At 38.5% G+C, this 19,794-nt stretch overlaps 2 protein-coding genes across 8 annotated transcripts in view; one reads left to right on the top strand and one right to left on the bottom strand.

Annotated features, from left to right (window-relative positions):
• Positions 1–18,847, top strand: part of PREPL (prolyl endopeptidase-like) — a 38,503-nt gene extending 19,656 nt beyond the window's left edge. For all 7 annotated transcript variants that reach the window (XM_013967604.2, XM_018055184.1, XM_005686555.2 and 4 more), the window contains 9 exons: positions 1,030–1,246; positions 1,877–2,062; positions 6,554–6,751; positions 9,217–9,392; positions 10,687–10,903; positions 13,650–13,799; positions 14,221–14,344; positions 15,462–15,535; positions 15,886–18,847. In XM_013967604.2, the coding sequence (XP_013823058.1) occupies positions 1,030–1,246; positions 1,877–2,062; positions 6,554–6,751; positions 9,217–9,392; positions 10,687–10,903; positions 13,650–13,799; positions 14,221–14,344; positions 15,462–15,535; positions 15,886–15,975 (1,432 nt within the window). In that variant the 3' untranslated portion in view covers positions 15,976–18,847. The remainder of the gene's footprint in view (positions 1–1,029; positions 1,247–1,876; positions 2,063–6,553; positions 6,752–9,216; positions 9,393–10,686; positions 10,904–13,649; positions 13,800–14,220; positions 14,345–15,461; positions 15,536–15,885) is intronic.
• The window catches only part of SLC3A1 (solute carrier family 3 member 1), a 33,815-nt gene continuing 30,515 nt past the window's right edge, over positions 16,495–19,794 (bottom strand). The window contains exon 11 of the mRNA XM_005686551.3: positions 16,495–17,330. Within this exon, the coding sequence (XP_005686608.2) occupies positions 16,890–17,330 (441 nt within the window). The 3' untranslated portion in view covers positions 16,495–16,889. The remainder of the gene's footprint in view (positions 17,331–19,794) is intronic.

Genomic DNA, 19,794 nt, shown 5'->3' with positions numbered 1-19,794 from the left:
AAATGTAGATGCAATATTTAAAGGCATCCAGTGTGTCAATATGAATTAGTATAATGCTCTTGGGATAGTCTTTGATTTATTGAGTCATAAAAATACTCCTAATCATTAAAATAGTATTTCTATTACTAAGAATTTATCCTAAGGAAATAATTATAAAAGTTATGGAGATGAAAACTATCTTCATGATATGTTCCCTTTTATATTTATTACAATGAAATAGCTAAGTTTTTAAGAATTATGATAATTCAACTTGATATTAAGAAGCCATTAAAAATAATGATCATAAACTGTATAACTAATGTGGGGAAAGATGATAATATGTGTAGTAAGAAATGCAGAATCCAAAAGTGCATCTGTATTTTAATTATATCTATTTAAAGACATGTATAAAATACAAATAAGCCCTGGAAGGAAAAATAGAAAAATTAAAATTTAAAAAATGTTTTAGTTTAGTGAGATTGTGAGGGTTTTTATTCCTGTTGTTTGTTTAGTTATAAAAACTGGGGAAGTAGGAAAAAAGGATATCCAACATGCATTCAAAGGAAAAACAAAGAAAATTTTGTCTCTTTTCTTCCTTACAATTACATATCTTCTCCAGGAAGTTTATTTCCTCTTCTCAGCAAAAACCCCTGTAATCTATTAATGTGGTTGAGTGTTAAATGATGTCTGTAGTTTACCTTGAAATGCATTTTTTTTTAAAAAGATGGATTGAAAGATACATAAATATGTGATAAAGGAAGTACTGCAAAATGTTAGCAGGTATAGAATCTTAGTGGTGGGTTTTGAAAAATATTCATAATAAAATGTTAAAGAAAAATTATTTTGAATGCCTTTGAGGAGGAAATGAGAAAAAATAATAGCCAGTTTTTACAAGCAGTATTTCACTAAGGAGTTTTTCTTTTCTGTGTGCATTAGAAATTAATATATATACTCAATACCAGTGAGAAATTGTCATTAACAATGATAGCTTACATTTGAAATTTATTCGATTTTCCTCTCTCTCTCTCTCCCTCTCTTTTTTCTGCATAGTTTTTTTGTCTTCCTTTATCTTACAAAAGACAGTCGTTTTCTCACCATGAATATCATGAGCAAGACCACTTCTGAGGTGTGGTTGATAGATGGCCTGAGCCCTTGGGACCCACCAGTACTTATCCAGAAGCGAATCCATGGGGTCCTTTACTATGTGGAACATAGAGATGATGAGTTATACATTCTCACTAATGTTGGCGAGCCTACAGAATTCAAGGTAAATCCTGTATTTTTGTGGTCCCCATTTAGGCTGTTAGGAAGTGTTACAGTAACATCAACATTTCTTGCTCTAAGAGTTTATTGTTTCATAAGCTTTGGGTCATTAAAAACTGATGCTACCTTCCTGTATATAACCAATCCCATTTCTCTTCCCTCAGAGCTAATATACCTCTTCATATTTCACTATGCCCAAAAAGGTTAGCAAAGGAAAACATTCCCTATCCTAAATAATGTTAGTCATCAAAGCCAAATTTAGTGGCTTAACAAACTTTTCAAACTTTATAAACGAGATTTTGAGATCAGTTTGGACTGATCTCAGGCAGTTCCTCTGCTGGTCTCAGTTAGGCTCAGTGATGGCTCCACAGTCAAGGGGCCGAGGCCTCACCAAGGCCCCACTGGCTCTCAGTGCTTGACCATCAGCTAAGCACTGCATCATACCCACCCAGCAGGCTAGCCAGGGCTCATTCATAAGGTGATGTTCACACTTCAGCCCTGATGCAGAGTTAAGTTCCTTCAGCTCTTCATAAACAGTGCAGACTAATAAGGTCTGGTTTTCAGTGGTTTCATCTCTGGATGCTGTAGTCATCATTTCTGATACCTAGATCTCGTCTAATTTTGTTCCACACAGCTAATGAGAACAGCAGCTGATACCCCTGCTATTATGAATTGGGATTTGTTTTTCACAATGAAGAGAAATACCAAAGTTGTAGACTTGGACATGTTTAAGGATCATTGTGTTCTCTTCCTGAAGCATAGCAATTTACTTTATGTTAACGTGATTGGTCTGGCTGACGATTCAGTTCGGTCTCTAAAGGTATGTTTAATTTTCAAAAGATAATACTGTTAATTAGAATACATGCCGTATTAACAGAACATCAGATTTTGAATAACAGCAAGGTACTTTTTATGAAATTAATTTAAATAGAATTTAGTATAGTGGGTCTTCATCAGGTTTAGGAGGTTTATTTTGGAATTACTTTTAGACGTCTTTGCTTTTAGTGCACTGAATAATACTGCTGTATAGGATGAACTTCAGAAGTAGAGTTAAGTGCCATTGTATTTCTCTTGCTACATATCTCTGTATCATGTATCTCTACAACCTTAGGTATAGTCATAACTCAGCCCAGCTTGGCAGCTGGAGCCTAACCACTAACTCCTTCTCCCATCCCAGACAGTAATCATGCCTCTTGTGTTTCTGCTACAGTGTTTCGGCCACACTTGCTTGTGTCTGTATCATCTCTTTGCCAATTTTATAAAACTGTGAATGGTAACATTATTGCCCAGTTTTACAGCATCATTAATATGTGAGTTAAGGTAACATGAACTGAAGGGAAGAAAGGAGGCCTCTGTTTTACTTGATGTGGAAAGAGTTGTATGACCAGCAAACAGGCCATTTGTATCTCCCTATCTATAGTGTTATGACAATTTTTGCTAAAATGCAATTCCAATAAATTCACTGGATGCTTATTAAATTTTTATGTGCAGAGTTCTGTATTGGGCTTTCTGGAATGGAAAGATAGTAAGTCAAAATACCTGGCTATAGGAGAATACCATTTTTCATGAGATTAGACTTGTAAACAAAGATTAAGTATAGGATGGTTTAAATAGGTGGGATCAAAAACATAAAATGTACCATGAGGCCTGGAGGGCCCAAGAAAACTTTAGGGGGTAGTAGAATTTGAGATAACCAAAGAAGATAGATAGGATTTTGTTGGGTAGGGAAAGGAATAGTATTCTAGGATGAGAAAGTCCATCAAATGAAGCTCTAAGCTGGAGAAGTTAGGAAAATATTCAGGAAACTTCTAATAAATCACTTTTATTGAAGCAGAACAAATTACTAGGGGATGAAGCTATGATTTGACATTCTTTGACTGTCAACATGATGAATTTATCCATAAATTATGAAGAGGGGAAAATTTGAAGTTTGAAGGCAGGGGAATAATTTAAGGAGTCATAACTTCACAAGGTTATCTGGCAGCCACGTTAGAGTACACCGAAGCACCAAGAGATGAGGGGTATGGAGATTAGTTTTGAGATTGTTATAATGGCATAGAGATCTAGACGAGATCTCTTCAAGAAAATTAGAGATACCAAGGAAACATTTTCATGCAAAAATGGGCACAATAAAGGAAACAGTATGGACCTAACAGAAGCAGAAGATATTAAGACGAGGTGGCAAGAATATACAGAAGAACTATACAAGAAAGATCTTAATGATCCAGATAACCACGATGCTGTGATCACTCACCTAGAGCCAGACATCCTGGAGTGTGAAGTAAAATGGGCCTTAGGAAACATCACTACGAACAAAGCTAGTGGAGGTGATGGAATTCCTGCTGAGCTATTTCAAATCCTAAAAGATGATGCTGGTGAAGTGCTTGACTCAATATGCCAGCAAATTTGAAAAACTCAGCACTGGCCACAGGACTGGAAAAGGTCAGTTTTCATTCCACTCCCAAAGAAGGGCAATGCCAAAGAATGTTCAAACTACCTCACAATTGCATTCATTTCACATGCTAGTGAAGTAATGATCAAAATTCTCCAAGCTAGATTTCAACAGTATATGAACTGAGAACTTCCAGATGTTCAAGTTTGATTCAGAAAAGGCAAAGGCACCAGAGATCAAATTACCAACATCCGATAGATCATAGAAAAAGCAAGGAAATTCCAGAAAAACATCTGCTTCATTGACTATGCTAAAGCCTTTGACTGTGTGGATCACAACAAACTGTGGAAAATTCTTAAAGCAATGGGAATACCAGACCACCTTATCTGCCTCCTGAGAAACCTGTATGCAGGTCAAGAAGCAATAGTTAGAACCAGACATGGAACAACAGACTAGTTCTGAGTTGGGAAAAGAATACATCAAAGCTGTATATTGTCACCCTGCTTATTTAACTTATTTGAGAGTACATCATGCGAAACGCAAAGCTGGATGAAACACAAGCTGGAATCAAGGTTGCTGGGAGAAATATCAATAACCTCAGATATGCAGATGACACCACTTTTATGGCAGAAAGCAAAGAAGAACTCAAGAGCCTCTTGATGAAGGTGAAAGAGGAGAGTGAAAAAGCTGGCTTAAAACTCAACATTCTAAAAAAGAGGATCATGGCATCTGGTCTCATCACGTCATGGCAAATAGATGGGGAAACAATGGAAACAGTGAGAGACTTTATTTTCTTGGGCTCCAAAATCACTGTGGATGGTGACTGCAGCCATGAAATTAAAAGATGCTTCTGGGAAGAAAAGCCTGACAAAATTAGACAGCATATTAAAAAGCAGAGACATTACTTTGCCAACAAAGGTCTGTATAGTCAACTGCTGCTGCTGCTGCTGCTAAGTCGCTTCAGTCGTGTCCAACTCTGTGCAGCCCCATAGACGGCAGCCCACCAGGCTTCCCCATCCCTGGGATTCTCCAGGCAAGAACACTGGCGTGGGTTGCCATTTCCTTCTCCAATGCATGAAAGTGAAAAGTGAAAGTGAAGTCGCTCAGTCGTGTCCAACTCTTCATGACCCCATGGACTGTAGCCCACCAGGCTCCTCCGTCCATGGAATTTTCCAGGCAAGAGTACTAGAGTGGGGTGCCATTGCCTTCTCCACTGTATAGTCAAAGTTATGGTTTTTCCAGTAGTCATGTATGGATGTGAGAGTTGGACCATAAAGAAGGCTGAGTGCAGAAAAATTGATACTTTTGAACTGTGGTGTTGGAGAATACTCTTGAGAGTCCGTTGGACTGCAAGGAGATCCTACCAGTTCATCCTAAAGGAAATCAATCCTGAATATTAATTGGAGGGACTGATGTTGAAGCTGAAGCTCTAATACTTTGGCCACTTGATACAAAGAACCGACTCATTGGAAAAGAATTTGATGCTGGGAAAGATTGAAGGCAGGAGGAGAAGGGGACCACAGAGGATGAGATGATTGGATGGCATCACTAACTCAATAGACATGAGTTTGAGCAAGCTCCGGGAGATGGTGAAGGACAGGGAAGCCTGGCGTGCCACACTCCATGAGGTCACAAAGAGTCAGACATGATTGAGCTACTAAACAACATCTAGTGGCATACATAAGAAAGAATGAGAACCTAAATAAAACAGCCAGAATTTCCCATCTACTTCATGAAGTCAGATTATCAAATGTAATGTCTGGTGTCCTAAAAGACTGTATAAATGTTCTAAAACAAAAATGATTTTTAACTTTCATGATTACGTTTTTCTTTCTAGTTATGGTTGTATACATTATAAATATATTTAAATAAACAAATTATCCTTGAAAATAATCCACAGTCTGAAGTGAATAAATTAGGAACTCTTCTAGAAAGTCAATGAAAATATATGTCTCTAGTGCTTTACAGCAGTGGATTCTTTGGATTAATTACAAGAAATTTTCTCTGTGAACCTAAGCTCTGTGACCATAGTTTCTACAGGTTAAATGGTACGCTCTTTATGCACACATCCCCCACCTATACTGTCTGAATAGTGCCCACCAGTGACGTTGCTGTGCCAAGACCTCTGATTTTCTAAGGAATTTGCTCTTTCTACAATTACTCAGGAAAAGAAAGGCAATTTTCTTTGAAATATTCTGACTCTCAGTGCCATTCTAACATACCGTCAGCCTGCTTACTAGAGTTCTTTTAAAAGGTGTAAGAGGGATGTTAGTGGAAGGCTTGAGGCTGGACCCTGCTGCTCTGAGAGAATAAATTTTGATTTCTTTTCCTTTTTTTCTCAAAGTTAACAATCTTAATCATAATAGCAGTGAGTCTCTCAGAGTAGGTGTGCGGGAAAGGTTTTGTTCTGCACAATGGTTAGCCTGGGAGCTAAAGTTAAAAACAAATTGTAAATGCTTTAGTGCTGCTGAGCTAGTTTGTAGTCCTGGAATAATGACTGTCGTCCCTGGGGCTGTCCAGCCAGTAGAGTAAGGGCTGCTGGGTAAATTATTAAAACCACAAGTGAGAGATCTCATGTTCTATGAGAAGAGAGATCTTGAAGGTATCTTTGGGTTCTGGAATCCCTACTTGATGGGCTGTTATTCTTAATCTTTTTGTTGTTTCGTTGCCCAAGTTTATATATCCCCAGATAAACTTTTTTTATTAAAGGAGATAAACCATTTTCCTGTACTTTTTTCTTATTTTTATTGGTCATTATTTTTTTGTTGTACTGAAGTAATCCTTAAATGAGGCATTAGATGAAAGTGAATAAAAATAAACTTGATATCTACATCATCTTGTTTGGAGCAGACCCAGAAATTTAATTAATAATACTTAGTGTCTCAATAAAGAGTACAGCTAACTGTTCTGTTTCTTTAGCTCCCGCCTTGGGCCTGTGGATTCATAATGGATACAAATTCAGACCCAGAGAACTGCCCCTTTCAGCTGTGCTCTCCAATACGTCCCCCGAAATATTATACATATAAGTTTGCAGAAGGCAAACTGTTTGAGGAAACTGGGCATGAAGACCCAATAACAAAGACTAGTCGTGTTTTACGTATGGAAGCCAAAAGCAAGGTAAGTCTTTGTGATCCTCACTGTCAGCCCTGCCATTTACTGAAAAGATTCTGTTTGTTAATTATTAATGCCCCTGATGGGATTACATTATCACAGTTTAGTATAGTGGATCTCACATTCCACTGCAAGACTCAAATCATTTTAGGAGGTAAATGGACTTTTCTTTAAACTTGAATACTCATGCAATTTTTTAAACATGGATTAGAAAATTTATAACCAGTCTGAATGCTAAGTCACTTCAGTCATGTTGAACTCTTTGCAGCCCTATGGACTGTGGCCCACCAGGCTCCTCTGTCCATGGCATTCTCCAGGCATTCTCCATACTGGAGTGGGTTGCCATGCCCTCCTCCAGGAGATCTTCCCTCCTCCAGGGATTGAACCCACGTCTCTTACATCTCCTGCATTGACAGGTGGGTTCGTTACCACTAGCGCCACCTGGAAAGCCCTTTAACCAGCTTAGCAGGTCCTTGATATTGTGTATTGTGTATATTTAAATATTAAAAGTTGATTTAAAGAAAAAAAGAGTTTGTGTGTCATTATGGCAAAAATTTTGACGGTAATAAGCAATTAGAGTGAACTAGACTAGGATAGTCCCTGCCTTTGTGGATATTAAACCTAGTGGGGAAGATGCAAGATGTTGAAGAAGTAATTTCTAATGTACTGATTGCTGCAAAGGAAGATGTACTGAGGACAGTGGAAACATGTGGTAAAAGGAACTTAGCTCATCTGCAGAAATGGGGAAAGCTTCTCTGAGGAAGTATTGTCTCTAGAATGATCAAGAATTAAGCCAGGGGGCTTCCCTGGTGGCTCAGTGGTAAAGAATGCACCAGCCAAGGCATGAGACACAGGTTCGATCACTGATCCAGGAGTATCCCACGTGCCACAGAGCAGCTAAGCCCACGTGCCACAACTGTTGAGCCTGTGCTCCACAAGAGAAGCCTGCGTATTGCAACTAGAGAGTAGCCCCTGCTCGCCGCAACTAGAGAAAAGCCCACTCAGCAGTGAAGACCCAGCACAGCCACAAATAAGAAAGTAAAGTTATCTTTAAAAAAGCTTAAGCTACAGGAACTTGCCTGGTGGTCCAGTGGTTGAGATTCCACCTTCCAGTGCACGGGACTTGGGTTTGATCTCTGGTCAGGAACTGAGATCCTACATGCAGTGGGGCAACCAAGCCCACATGCCACAGGGAAGACCAGTGCAACCAGAAAGAAAAAAAAACAGTTAAGCTAGAAAGGGGGAAGGATTATTTTATAGAAATTCACCTGTATCTTTTTATAACAATGAATCTTGCTGCTAAGTCGCTTCAGTCGTGTCCGACTCTGTGCGACCCCATAGACGGCAGCCCACCAGGCTCCGCCGTCCCTGGGATTCTCCAGGCAAGAACACTGGCGTGGGTTGCCATTTCCTTCTCCAATGCATGAAAGTGAAAAGGGAAAGTGAAGTGGCTCAATCGTGTGCGACTCTTGGTGACCCCATGGACTGCAGCCCACCAGGCTCCTCTGTCCATGGGATTTTCCAGGCAAGAGTACTGGAGTGGGGTGCCATTGCCTTCTCTGAACAATAAATCCTACTGAGAAGTAAAAATTCATTTACACTGTTGTAACAAGTTGAGTATAATAATGAGGGGAAGAGTTCTTCCTTATTTGAAAACACACTAGTGCCCCAAAGTAAAGTTTTCAAAATGAGAGTGAAAAAAATTAGAGTGGCCTGGTTATATTATTTTCCTTATGTAAACTAGTGCTTTTCCCTTAGTTTCTGTAAGCAGGGTGACAACCAACATTTCTACCCTTTTTCTATGAAAGGAAGATCAGATATAGTTCATATTATCTTAATTTTATCTGTCCAGAGAACCACACTGAGGTACAGTTGTTTGACTTAAAAATAATTTAGATGTTATAAAACCTGAACCACTTTGAAACATTTTAAAAATAAAGTTAAATAGGTTGATGAAGAGGATGTAAGTGGGTGTTAGGTTAGTAAGAGATTTCAGGTTTTAATGATTGAGAATTCTGACAGTTGAGTACCAAAAATTGAGTTGTTTAAACTCCTTTAGTTAACATATTTGTATATATTCAAAGATAGGAAATGCCCATATATAACCTGAGGTATAGGAAGAATACTATGCTAATATATGTAACCTTGATAGTTACTTTGGTGTGTCCTGAAAGAAAAAAAATAGTTAAACTGAGTAGTGAAGAACTCATTATAAAGTTACTTAACTGTCATGAAAAGCTACATTTAATAAACCATTTTCAAGCCAGAGTCTTACTATCTTCTCTAGTTACTCTAATATTGTGTCAGCAGCGTAGCTGAAAATTAAGGACCCTGATGGACTTTGAGAGACCATAACTCTTTTGTCTTAATTAAATGAAGTTGCTGCTCAACATCAATAAGCATCACATAAAATTGGGGATGAAACTGTTTCAAAGGACGTCTTTACCTGCATAATACATCTTTATTTCCAGGATGGAAAATTAGTGCCAATGACTGTTTTCCATAAAACGGATTCTGAGGACTTGCAGAAGAAACCTCTCCTGGTACAAGTGTATGGAGCTTATGGAATGGATTTGAAAATGAATTTCAGGCCTGAAAGGCGGGTGTTGGTGGACGATGGCTGGATATTAGCATATTGTCATGTTCGGTGAGTCATGTTTTGTGTGGCATATGAGGGCTGGAGCATCATCACATGTCCGGAATAACAAGATGCTGGGGAGCAAACATTGATTTGCTCATTTGCACTCCTAAACCTGTGCTAGTGGAACCTGGTTCACTAGCAGAACCCTGGGTCTGGGATTATTTAATCCCAGGAGCAAAAGGGTATCTTTTTAGGATTTGACACCAGATTTTTAGAATTTTTAGAATAGATAAACCAGCCTCTGTACTTAGCTACATTATTGTTTCCATTTCATTCTCCTGAGTTTGGATTTTTCTAAAATAGCTTCTTAAGCTGGACTCCCTTTTTTCCACTCTAATTTCCATATTATTTTGCTGATTTCAAGACAAAGTATTTTGTTTCTGTTTAAATCCTTTACCACTTTCCCATCTCCACAATAAAATCCACATCCTCCATATCAACACCCTAGTGATGTGGCTTACCTTCATGGTGGCGTCTGTCGGCACTCCCCAGATACGCCCTCCTCTCCAGCCACGTACCTCCTACATGTGCAGCCTTTGCTGCATCATTTGAAATGGCAGCCTCTGTGACCTTGCACATGCTGTGTCTTGATGCCTTCCCTTTCTTTTTGTTGTTCAGTTTCTCCATCGTGTCCGACTCTTTGTGACCCCATGGGCTGCAGCACACCAGGCTTCCATGTCTTTCACTGTCCCCCAGAGTTTGCTCAAACTCATGTCCATTGAGTCGATGATGCCATCCCTTTCTTTGCCCTTCTGGGAACTCACATTCTTGCTTCAAGACTCAGCTTAGGTGTCATCTCAGAGCACTCATGTTCCTGACTCACATATATAGACAGGTAGATAGTCTCTGCTCTGGTTCTGCTTCTGTTATAGCAGTGACTGTGTTGCTTGGTAGCTGTTTTTCCCCGAAAAATTATGACCTCCAGGACAGAGGATTTCTACTTGTTTATATTTTTAAGGCCTGCATTTAGCACAGTGCCTGGTAAATTGCAAGCAGGCACTCAAAGCATATTTGTTGAATCAAGTTTTGATTGTCTGCAACAGGGGTTCGCAAACTTTCTCTGAAGAACTAAATAGTAAACATTTTAAGTTTTGCAGGCCACATATGGTCTCCCCTGCATACTCCTGGTTGATACTTATGTTTTTCCCAACCTTTAAAAATATAAAAATCCTTCTTAGCTCAAGGACCATGTGAAAAGAGGCCTCTGGGCAAATTTAGCCCACAGGCTATAGTTTGCTGACCTTGACCTATACCATTAATATTTTTTCCCCACTAAAACTTTCTTGCCCTTTAATTTCAGGGGAGGTGGTGAGTTAGGCCTCCAGTGGCACGCTGATGGCCGGCTAACTAAAAAACTCAATGGCCTTGCTGACTTAGAGGCTTGCATTAAGACGCTTCATGACCAAGGCTTTTCTCAGCCCAGTCTAACAGCCCTGACTGCTTTCAGTGCTGGAGGGGTGCTTGTGGGAGCACTGTGTAATTCTAGTCCAGAACTGCTGAGGGCTGTGACTTTGGAGGTGAGTACTCCATCTCTACTGTTTACCGAATAGGGAGGTGTGAAGTAATAGATGCCCTAAGAAAAATTTCCTGTTCCAGTTTTACCATTGCATAGAAGTATAGCAGAGCTTTTAAATTTTAAACAGAGAATTGTAGCTATGGGAGAAGTTCCTGACAGTATTCTTTATTGATTTTTAAGGATTTCCACTAAAGAATATTAGTGGCGCTTCTCATTGATCATTTTGTATCTGTAAGAGCATTTAGAGTTGGTGGAAAAGCGGCAAAGCGTACAAGATACACCGGATCTAGGAAGTCAGGCCGAGCACACTGACTCTGGAATGCGTGAAATCCTTTGGCTCTATTGGCATCAACATTTCAGTCCTGGATTTAGGGACTCTTTATTTTCAGATACTCCATTCTTATTAGTGGTCTTTAGGAGTAGTTTTTCTGTACTTCAGTTGAAATACTTTGACCTGTTCTGCAAAGGCTCTGTAGTCTTTTGCTGGTGTCCAAAATTATGAAATTACAGCAGCTCATTCACCTCCACCATTCTCCTGCTTCCTGGTTAGTGTAGGGGCAGAGGACATTTTCCTGTTGCCTTCTAGGTTCTTCTGGGTGGTCTAAGAATTAAATTGACACAAGGCAGATTAACAGAAGAAAATGAAACAGAAGTTTAGTGACATGTATACATGGGAGAGACCCAGGGAAACTGAGTGACTCACCACAATGACCAGAGCTCTCACCTTAAATATTGTCTTCAGCTAAAGGTGAGAGAGGATGTTGGAGGCACTGATTTGGGACTTCGGGAGACAGAAAGAAATTCACGTGGAGATGGAAAACTGAAAGTCTGATAAACAAATGTTTGTTAGCAGAGACGAGGGAACACAGAGTGGACTCTGGTCTCTAAGCATTTCCCCAGCGCATGTCATCCATATTTATTATCTGGTGATATTCCTGTAATAGGCCCTCTGTCTAAATTCTTCAGGCAGTTATAGAAGAGGTCAAAGTTTCTTTCTGAGACTTTTTGGACCTTGGCTATTTTCAGCTTAAAATAATCTGGGGGTGGCAAATTTTGTTCTTCTGCAGTAGATAACTCTAGAAGATAATTAGGATAGAGAAAGTAAATTATTTTCAGGGTTTTTTTAATTTTAATTTTGAGGGTATAGGCTTGTATGAAGTAAATAAGTGTTAAATAATCTGACCCTGTAAATCTGTTTTTAATAGAAATATTAAGTATAGAAGGGAAAAAACTCCATGCAAAAAGATAATAATGGCAGAATTATAAAGAAAATGTGACTAACTTCTGACTTTGAGAAATTGCTTTGACTTTAGAAGTCAGAAAGGAAATCATCAGAAATGGGTGTATAAGGATATTTACCCCACATTGCTTGTAACAATGAAGACATGGAGTTAACCTAAATATCCAACAGTTCATTCAGAATTTGGGGTATATTATGTCTGATTGGTAAAACTAAATTATGTGGCTACTCTCACTCTGAGGCAAAGCTGGGACGGGACCTATCTGGCATCTCTACAGTGAGAGGCAGCCGGTGTCATAAGGGATACTCTAAATGCAAAAAAGGAGCTCAGTCAAAGATATTAGACAGACAAAAAGAATTGCATTTGCCCAATGTACTTGCTTAATGTTAATAGAAAACAAAGCTGAAAAACAGGTTATCAGAAGATTATAATGGCTTCATGAACAAAGCAGCTGCCATTTCTTTTAACACTGGTTATAAGCCAATGAGTGATTTTCTTTTTCAACTTGGGTATTTTTCAGATTTCCTTCAGTTAGCATTTATTACCTTGTTATAATGTAAAGTGTCCAGCTGAGTTTATTCATGTGTTCTGGGAGTTTTATTTTTAATTATGGTAAAATAACATAAAATTTATCATCGTAACCATTTTTAAGTGTGTACGTTTCAATAGTGTTAAGTACATTCACATTGCTGTACAGTCAGTTTCTGTAACTAATCTTGCAAACCTGAAACTCTACCCCTTAAGTGGCAACTCTCCAACTCCCCCTTCCCCTAGGCTCTGGTAACCACCATTCTAGTTTTCTTTGAATTTGACTACACTAAGGTACCTCCTATATAAATGGAATCATACAATATAAGTCTCTTTACAAGTGGTTTTTTTTTTTAACTTAGGTAATTTCCTTAAGGTCCATTGTGCTGTAGCAAGTGTCTTTCTTTTTCAGGTTGAATTTCATTGTATCATTGCATTTATATTTTGCTCATCCATCCATCAGTGGACCCTTGGGTTACTTCCAGTACTGTTGTGAACAGGGGTGTACTTTCAAGACCCTGGTTTAATTTCCTTTGGCTACACACCTAGGAATAGAATTGCTGGAGCATGTGGCAATTCCGAGGTTAATTTTCTCTCTGCACCATTCTACATCCCCACTAACAATGCACAAGTGTTCCCGTTTCTCCACGTCATTGCCAACACTTTTTTTTAAATAGAGCCTAGTGGATATAAGGTGGCAGCACTTATTATATGAAAAAAAGAAAACTAAAAGCAAAAATTGTGAAATTGGAAGATAAACCTTTTGTCATTCAAGGAGTCTGAATACCTTAAAAGCCAGTTACAAATCTCAGGCCCTGGTTAGACTGGGTAATTAATCTGGCTCCTGGGAATGTACATTGCTGCTTGAGCTCTGTTCTCTCATGTCAGCATGTATATTCATAACGTATAGTATTTATCTGAAATTCATTTTACCATTTTATTAATTGAAGTTTACATCTCTCTGACTTTTTTTTTAAGGCACCTTTCTTGGATGTTCTCAACACCATGATGGACACTACACTTCCTCTGACATTAGAAGAATTAGAGGAATGGGGGAATCCTTCATCCGATGAAAAACACAAGAACTACATAAAACGTTACTGTCCCTGTCAAAATATTAAACCTCAGGTAGTGAAAGGCAGTTGTAATACTATCCTGAAGTGACAGGAAAAATAATTAGAAGGACGTGTATCCGAGGTGAAGTAGGAATTTAGTAAGGCCTTAATATTGTTTCTCCTTATAGTACTCAGACACCTTCCAGCCCCTTCCCTGCTCATACTCCTTGTTTGTTTCCGTTTAATAGCTCAGGAGACTAGATTCGGTAAGATCAAGGTCTCACTAGTCAAGAAAAGGTTATTCCAGGTAACAAATAGTCTAGTATTGGGATGCTATAAGTCTCAAAAATATCAAATGAGGGAAAAAAATATGTCTATCACTTAGGGGAAAAAAATAGAGATAACTGTTTTTCATAATCCATAAGGTAATTGGTTTTCATAATCTATAAGGAATGGGATCATAAGGAATTCTTTGTACATCTCTTTCCTTTCAGCATTATCCTTCAATTCACATAACAGCTTATGAAAATGACGAACGTGTACCTCTGAAAGGAATCGTAAGCTATACAGAGAAGCTCAAGGAAGCCATCGCAGAGCATGCTAAGGACAGCGGGGAAGGTAGGAGACCAGCGAGGAGCAGGGGCCGTCGCCGTCAGTGGGCTGCTGGGAGCTGCACCTGTCATGCTGTAGACCAAATCAGCCACCCACAATCACAGGCAAATCACTGTTATCCTGAGTTGACTGCCCAGTAGAGGCAAATGTAATGACTATGGCTGCCTTGCCTCTTTTTCAAAGGACAGCATTAAAAAGGTAGGCAAGGCACAAGGAAAAAAGTAAACTTAAATTTATCAAACCTAACTTGGAGGTATAGTATCAGACTGTATCATACTATTTGTTCATTTAACAAAATTAATTGAGCTATTATTCTTGGGATTCTTTAAAGTTTTTGCTCTGGAGCTTCCATGCCCAAAATAGCAGCTCTAATTTTCTCTAGATCTTTCAGTTGTATTAAAAACTCTTACCTTTTTTTCCTTGACAAGACATGGGAACGTCTGGGCTCAGGGTGGAAAGAGCTCACATATAAGTTTTCACACAGTTGCCTTCTATTCAGTTCCACATCTCACTCGCACCCATTGCTATAGCTGGTGTTTCCAAGTCACAGGGCTCTCAGATTCCATAGGACCCATTAGCTTCTTCCTACGTCACAACCTTCTCCATGTGTCTTTCCATCCACCTTCCTTTGTCTGGGCCTCCTCCTCCATTTCCTGTTTCAGGAATTTATTTTCTACTGCTCCCCACCCCATCCCACCCCCTACCTCTTCTTGTTAGTGGTGGTGGTGGTGGTTTATGCCTTTCTTCTTCACTGTTACAGAGAAGGAAGTGGCAACCCACTCCAGTATTCTTGCCTAGAGAATCCCGTGGACAGAGGAGCCTGGTGGGCTGCTGTCCATAGGGTCACACAGAGTCGGACACGACTGAAGCGACTTAGCATGCATGCATGCATTGGAGAAGGAAATGGCAACCCACTCCAGTGTTCTAGAGAATCCCAGGGACAGAGGAGCCTGGTTGGCTGCCGTCTATGGGCTCGCACAGAGTCGGACACTACTAAAGCAACTTAGCAGCAGCAGCAGCTTCACTATTATTTTAATAGAGTGCTTAAAAAGGAGAGGGGGTGAAAGGGTGGGTCTCAATTAGCCAAAACTCTTCTAATTGTTTCATATGTTAACTCTTTCAGGCTATCAAGTCCCCAATATTATTTTAGATATTCAGCCTGGAGGCAATCATGTGATTGAGGATTCTCACAAAAAGGTATGTTGTCAAGCCCCACTAAGGTGGTAGATCCCCAAGTAGTGATGTACTGTGGTTACACAGGGTTGTGCAGGCTACTTCACCAGCTGTTGGGTCTGTGGCTTAGACTTGGAAGAGGAGAAATGCTGAGTGAGTAAAGAGGAAAGGTTCCTGATGAATGAGCTCTGTCAGAGAAAGTAATGGAATCTGTCGTTGGGAGCTTCCACCTCTGTGCCAAATAAAAAAATTCTCTTGCTGTAAATTGCTGATTTCATAATTACATGAAGATGGATAGACAAGGAGAGACTTGGAACACTGCAGTTTTACCACAAAGGCCTTCTAATTTTTTTTTTTTAATGCGTTTCTTTTAGATTACAGCCCAAATTAAATTCCTGTATGAGGAACTTGGACTTGACAGCACCAGTGTTTTCAATAATCTTAAGAAATATCTAAAATTCTGAAATGCTGCTTTCATTGGGAACTGGAAACACACTGAAGTCTTTCATAGTCATATTTCCAATTACGTTCACAAAAGTGAGTTTTTTAAGTTAGTAAATAATTTTTAAAAAATGTTATTCTCCATCCAAATTTGGTTTCATATACAGCTCACTTGCTTATACGAATGTCTCCACTGAGGCACATGCCCCTTAACCCAGGAAAGTAATTTTCTAACCATGCTGCATAGAAGCACATAGAGAAGGGAGTGAGGGAAGGGCTGCTGACAGCAGAAGTCTCCCCCTTCTCCTGTCAGAACAGCTTAGTTTTACTGTAATATTCTTTGAACAGTTTACACACCAAGGTCCTATTTCTGCTAGTGAAAAATTTTAGGCACTCTGGCAATTAAGTCATCCTCCAGTTTCTATACCTGCTTTTTATGGAAGAAGGTAATGTGTTTCCCATTAAAATTCATTAGATCTTTCTAATCATCCGTGCTTCCCATTAAAATTCATTAGATCTTTCTAATCATCTGGAGTCCTAGGTGCTCTGATCATCTTTTATTGATGTTATTTCAAAAAGTTACAAGTACCTGCAAGTGATCATTTTCTTTTAAACATTTTATTATTCTTGAAACACATTTAAGAACCTTCCCTAAAGCAGTTTCACTCAAGTTACAGAAATATATCAGAATTAATGGCCATTCGGGACTTCCCTGGAAGTCCAGTGGTTAAGTCTCCACTCCCAGTGTAGGGGGCACAGGTTTGATCCCGGGCCAGAGAACTAGGATCCTACATGCCACATGGTGCAGCCAAAAAAAAAAAAAAGAATTAATGACCACTCATAAAGTTTACCCAGAGCATGCTGCTATATGTGAAGTTACTGCAAATGCTTAGACTAGAACGGAATGCCAGTGTCTCCATCTCTTTCATAGAGGTGCCTAACACAAGCTGTACAGTATGTTTAATACCCTGGAATAGCATGCCCGGTTGGAAACAAAACATCTATCTTTGAAAGCTGTTTGACGATGAAGGAGATTCCTAGTGTTGTATTCAAGGATGAGTCCTTCTCCACTGGCCAGTGTGACAGCATGCGTGTCAACTTCACGGCCACTGTAGGCAGAATTGGTACTTAACCTTATCCTCACTCTTGTGGGAATATTTGAAATCATTTCCTTTAGATTTAGCAGTGATGATTCTCCAAAATTCAGAACCATGAGGAAGACTTTGTTTATCCCATCCAGCTCTCTTGTGTACATGATAGAATGGTTGTCATTCCTCAAGTAGCAAAACCACCCCCTGCTGAGGAGCAGCTCATTGGCATGAAGCAGGCTTAATTCTTGATATAACTTCAGTGCTGATCTGGGCTGAGTCTTTTGGACCTATTTAAAAAAAAAAAAAAGAATATTAACATAAATGTTTGATTCTTAGAGTATCAAGAATTATTTCCCAAGAAAACTTCCTTCAATTTTGTCCCTTAAAATAACTACTAAATTTTAAGTATGACTAAGTAGGGAAGCATAGTCCAAGGGATAGCAAAGAATCAGACAGGACTGAGACTGAACCGGATGGTTTATTTAGCTGCTAATAGCAACTACAGGTAGGGTTTCACCTTGTCTGGAAGTCCTTGCAGAGTGCACAGTTTTCTGCTACATTTTGGCCACAGCTGATTTGGACGTCAAATTTGACTCCACTAAATGTCCATATCTAATTTAACGGATATTTAACTTGCCCAAATAAATCCCTTTATGCTACATTTAACTGGCAGAAAAGCAGCCATCCTGGCCATGGACTCCAGGGACTTCTGTTGAATTGGGGTTTCTCTGTTCTCTTTTGTAGAATAATGTGTAGGTTGGTGTAACTTCAGGAGATGCTAGTTATGAACAGAAAATTGCAAAAAAGGATGCAAAGCAAAATGCTGTCTGAAGTGAAAGAGATTGCACTACATTTTTTTTTACCCATAAAAGTAATATATGTCCATTAAGATTGAGGTAAATTTTATAGCTATATAAAACAGACATAATTTAATGTTATGTTTTTCTTGTTTTTTTCCTTTAACATTTCAAACATCTTCTGTTATTAAATGTCATTTTAATGGCAGACTAATAATCCAGTTGAATGGTTATACCATACTTAACCATTTCCTTTCATTTTGACATTTAAGTTTCTAATATGCTTCCCCCAAATTTGCATTATTTATTTATGACACAAATATCAGAAAGACAATTACTGTGTCAAGGAGTATGGATACTTGATACATAATGCCAGATTTGTCTTCATATAATCTGTTACCAAGTCAGTGATAACATTCATTCATTATAGTCTTGCCAGTCATGTTGACTTCAGCAGTAGTGGTGGTTATTTGGGGCAGGTGTCTAATGTGTGGTACTTAATAAATGTCCAAAAAAAATGTCTATTCTGTGTTTATCAGGTACAGAGGTATTTATGGTACATGCATATGGTATATGTATATGACTTGTCAACTTACTATTAACATTTTGTATAGCCTTAGATAATGCATGAAAAAGCATAGTTCAGTGCCGCTTACATAAAAAGTGCCCAGTGAGTGTTGTTACTTTTATCTACTTGATTTACCACTTTCTAGAGGTATGTAATTGTGATTTCTTAGTTTCTCTTTGCAATTCTCAGAGTACTTGTTTTATATATTTTGAAGCTATTGTTAGATGCATAGATTCCTGATTTATAGTGGAATGTTCTTTTATCAATTCTTGAAAACTGCCTTTGTCTCATAATGCTTTTCGTATTGAATTCTATTTTGTCTGCCATTAAATATTTCCCCACCTGCTTTTTGTAACTTTATTTTTTAAAATAGACAATGCATGCGTACAATACAAAATTCAACTATCAGAATAATATACAAATAAAATGGTTTTCTTCAGCCTCTTCCTCTAGCTTTCTATTTTCTCTCCCAGAGATACACTCTTACTGTGTATATATTCTTCCATTTTATGTATCATAGGAAATGTTATAGTCTGTACCCATGCAAACATAGGTAAACATACTTTTTCCTTCTTTACACAAATAGTGGCATGTTACCATTCTGTAGCCTTTTTTTATTATTATTTAGTAGGTCAGAGGTCATCTCATACCAATCCACTCTGGATATGATTTTAATATGCATTAAAAATTGCATACTTGTCTCTTGTATAGATTAACTGTAATTGATTCAACTGGTTTTCTATTGATAAAATATATAAATCATTTCCAGAGTCTTCTGGAAGAGATATCTAGGAATGAAATTACTAAATTAAAAGCTATATGCATTTTTTTGTTTGGAAAGCAATAGTCAGCTGGCAATCTTTCTGGGCCCTTTCGTTTTAGCTATGTCTCTTATGTCAGATTTTGTCTTTGTTTTCTAATCCAAGAGTTTTTATCTTTTAATAGGTGAATTTAAGCCATTTATATCTGCGATTACCAGACATAATCCTGTAGCCTTATTTCATCTTTTATTTTAATTGCATTGTTGTTTTGTCTTCTTTCTTTTAGCTTTTTTTTGGATCGCTTGGCTTTCTTTATGTACTTTTTTCCCCTTCTAATATCCTTTAAAAATTATCATTTATGTCTGTTCTTCTAGTGGTTACCCTTAAAACTGTAATGACCATTTAAAAACATTTTTCTTAACACAGCAGTGCTGTTGAGTATAACTTCCTGCAGTGCTGAAAGCTCTGTATTTGTGCTGTACAATGTGGTAGCCACTAGCTACTGAGCACTTGAAAGGTTGCTCGTGTGACACAGGAGCTGAACTTTTAATTCTGTCTAATTTTAGTTGTCCCAGTGATTGGTGGTTACTGGACAGCTCAACTCCAGAGTGCGTTACTCCATCTC

Source organism: Capra hircus, chromosome 11 (assembly GCF_001704415.2).
Source record: "Capra hircus breed San Clemente chromosome 11, ASM170441v1, whole genome shotgun sequence".
Taxonomy (NCBI): domain Eukaryota; kingdom Metazoa; phylum Chordata; class Mammalia; order Artiodactyla; family Bovidae; genus Capra; species Capra hircus.
The sequence above is the reverse complement of the archived record's forward strand: the minus strand, read 5'-3'. Positions and strand labels throughout refer to the sequence as shown.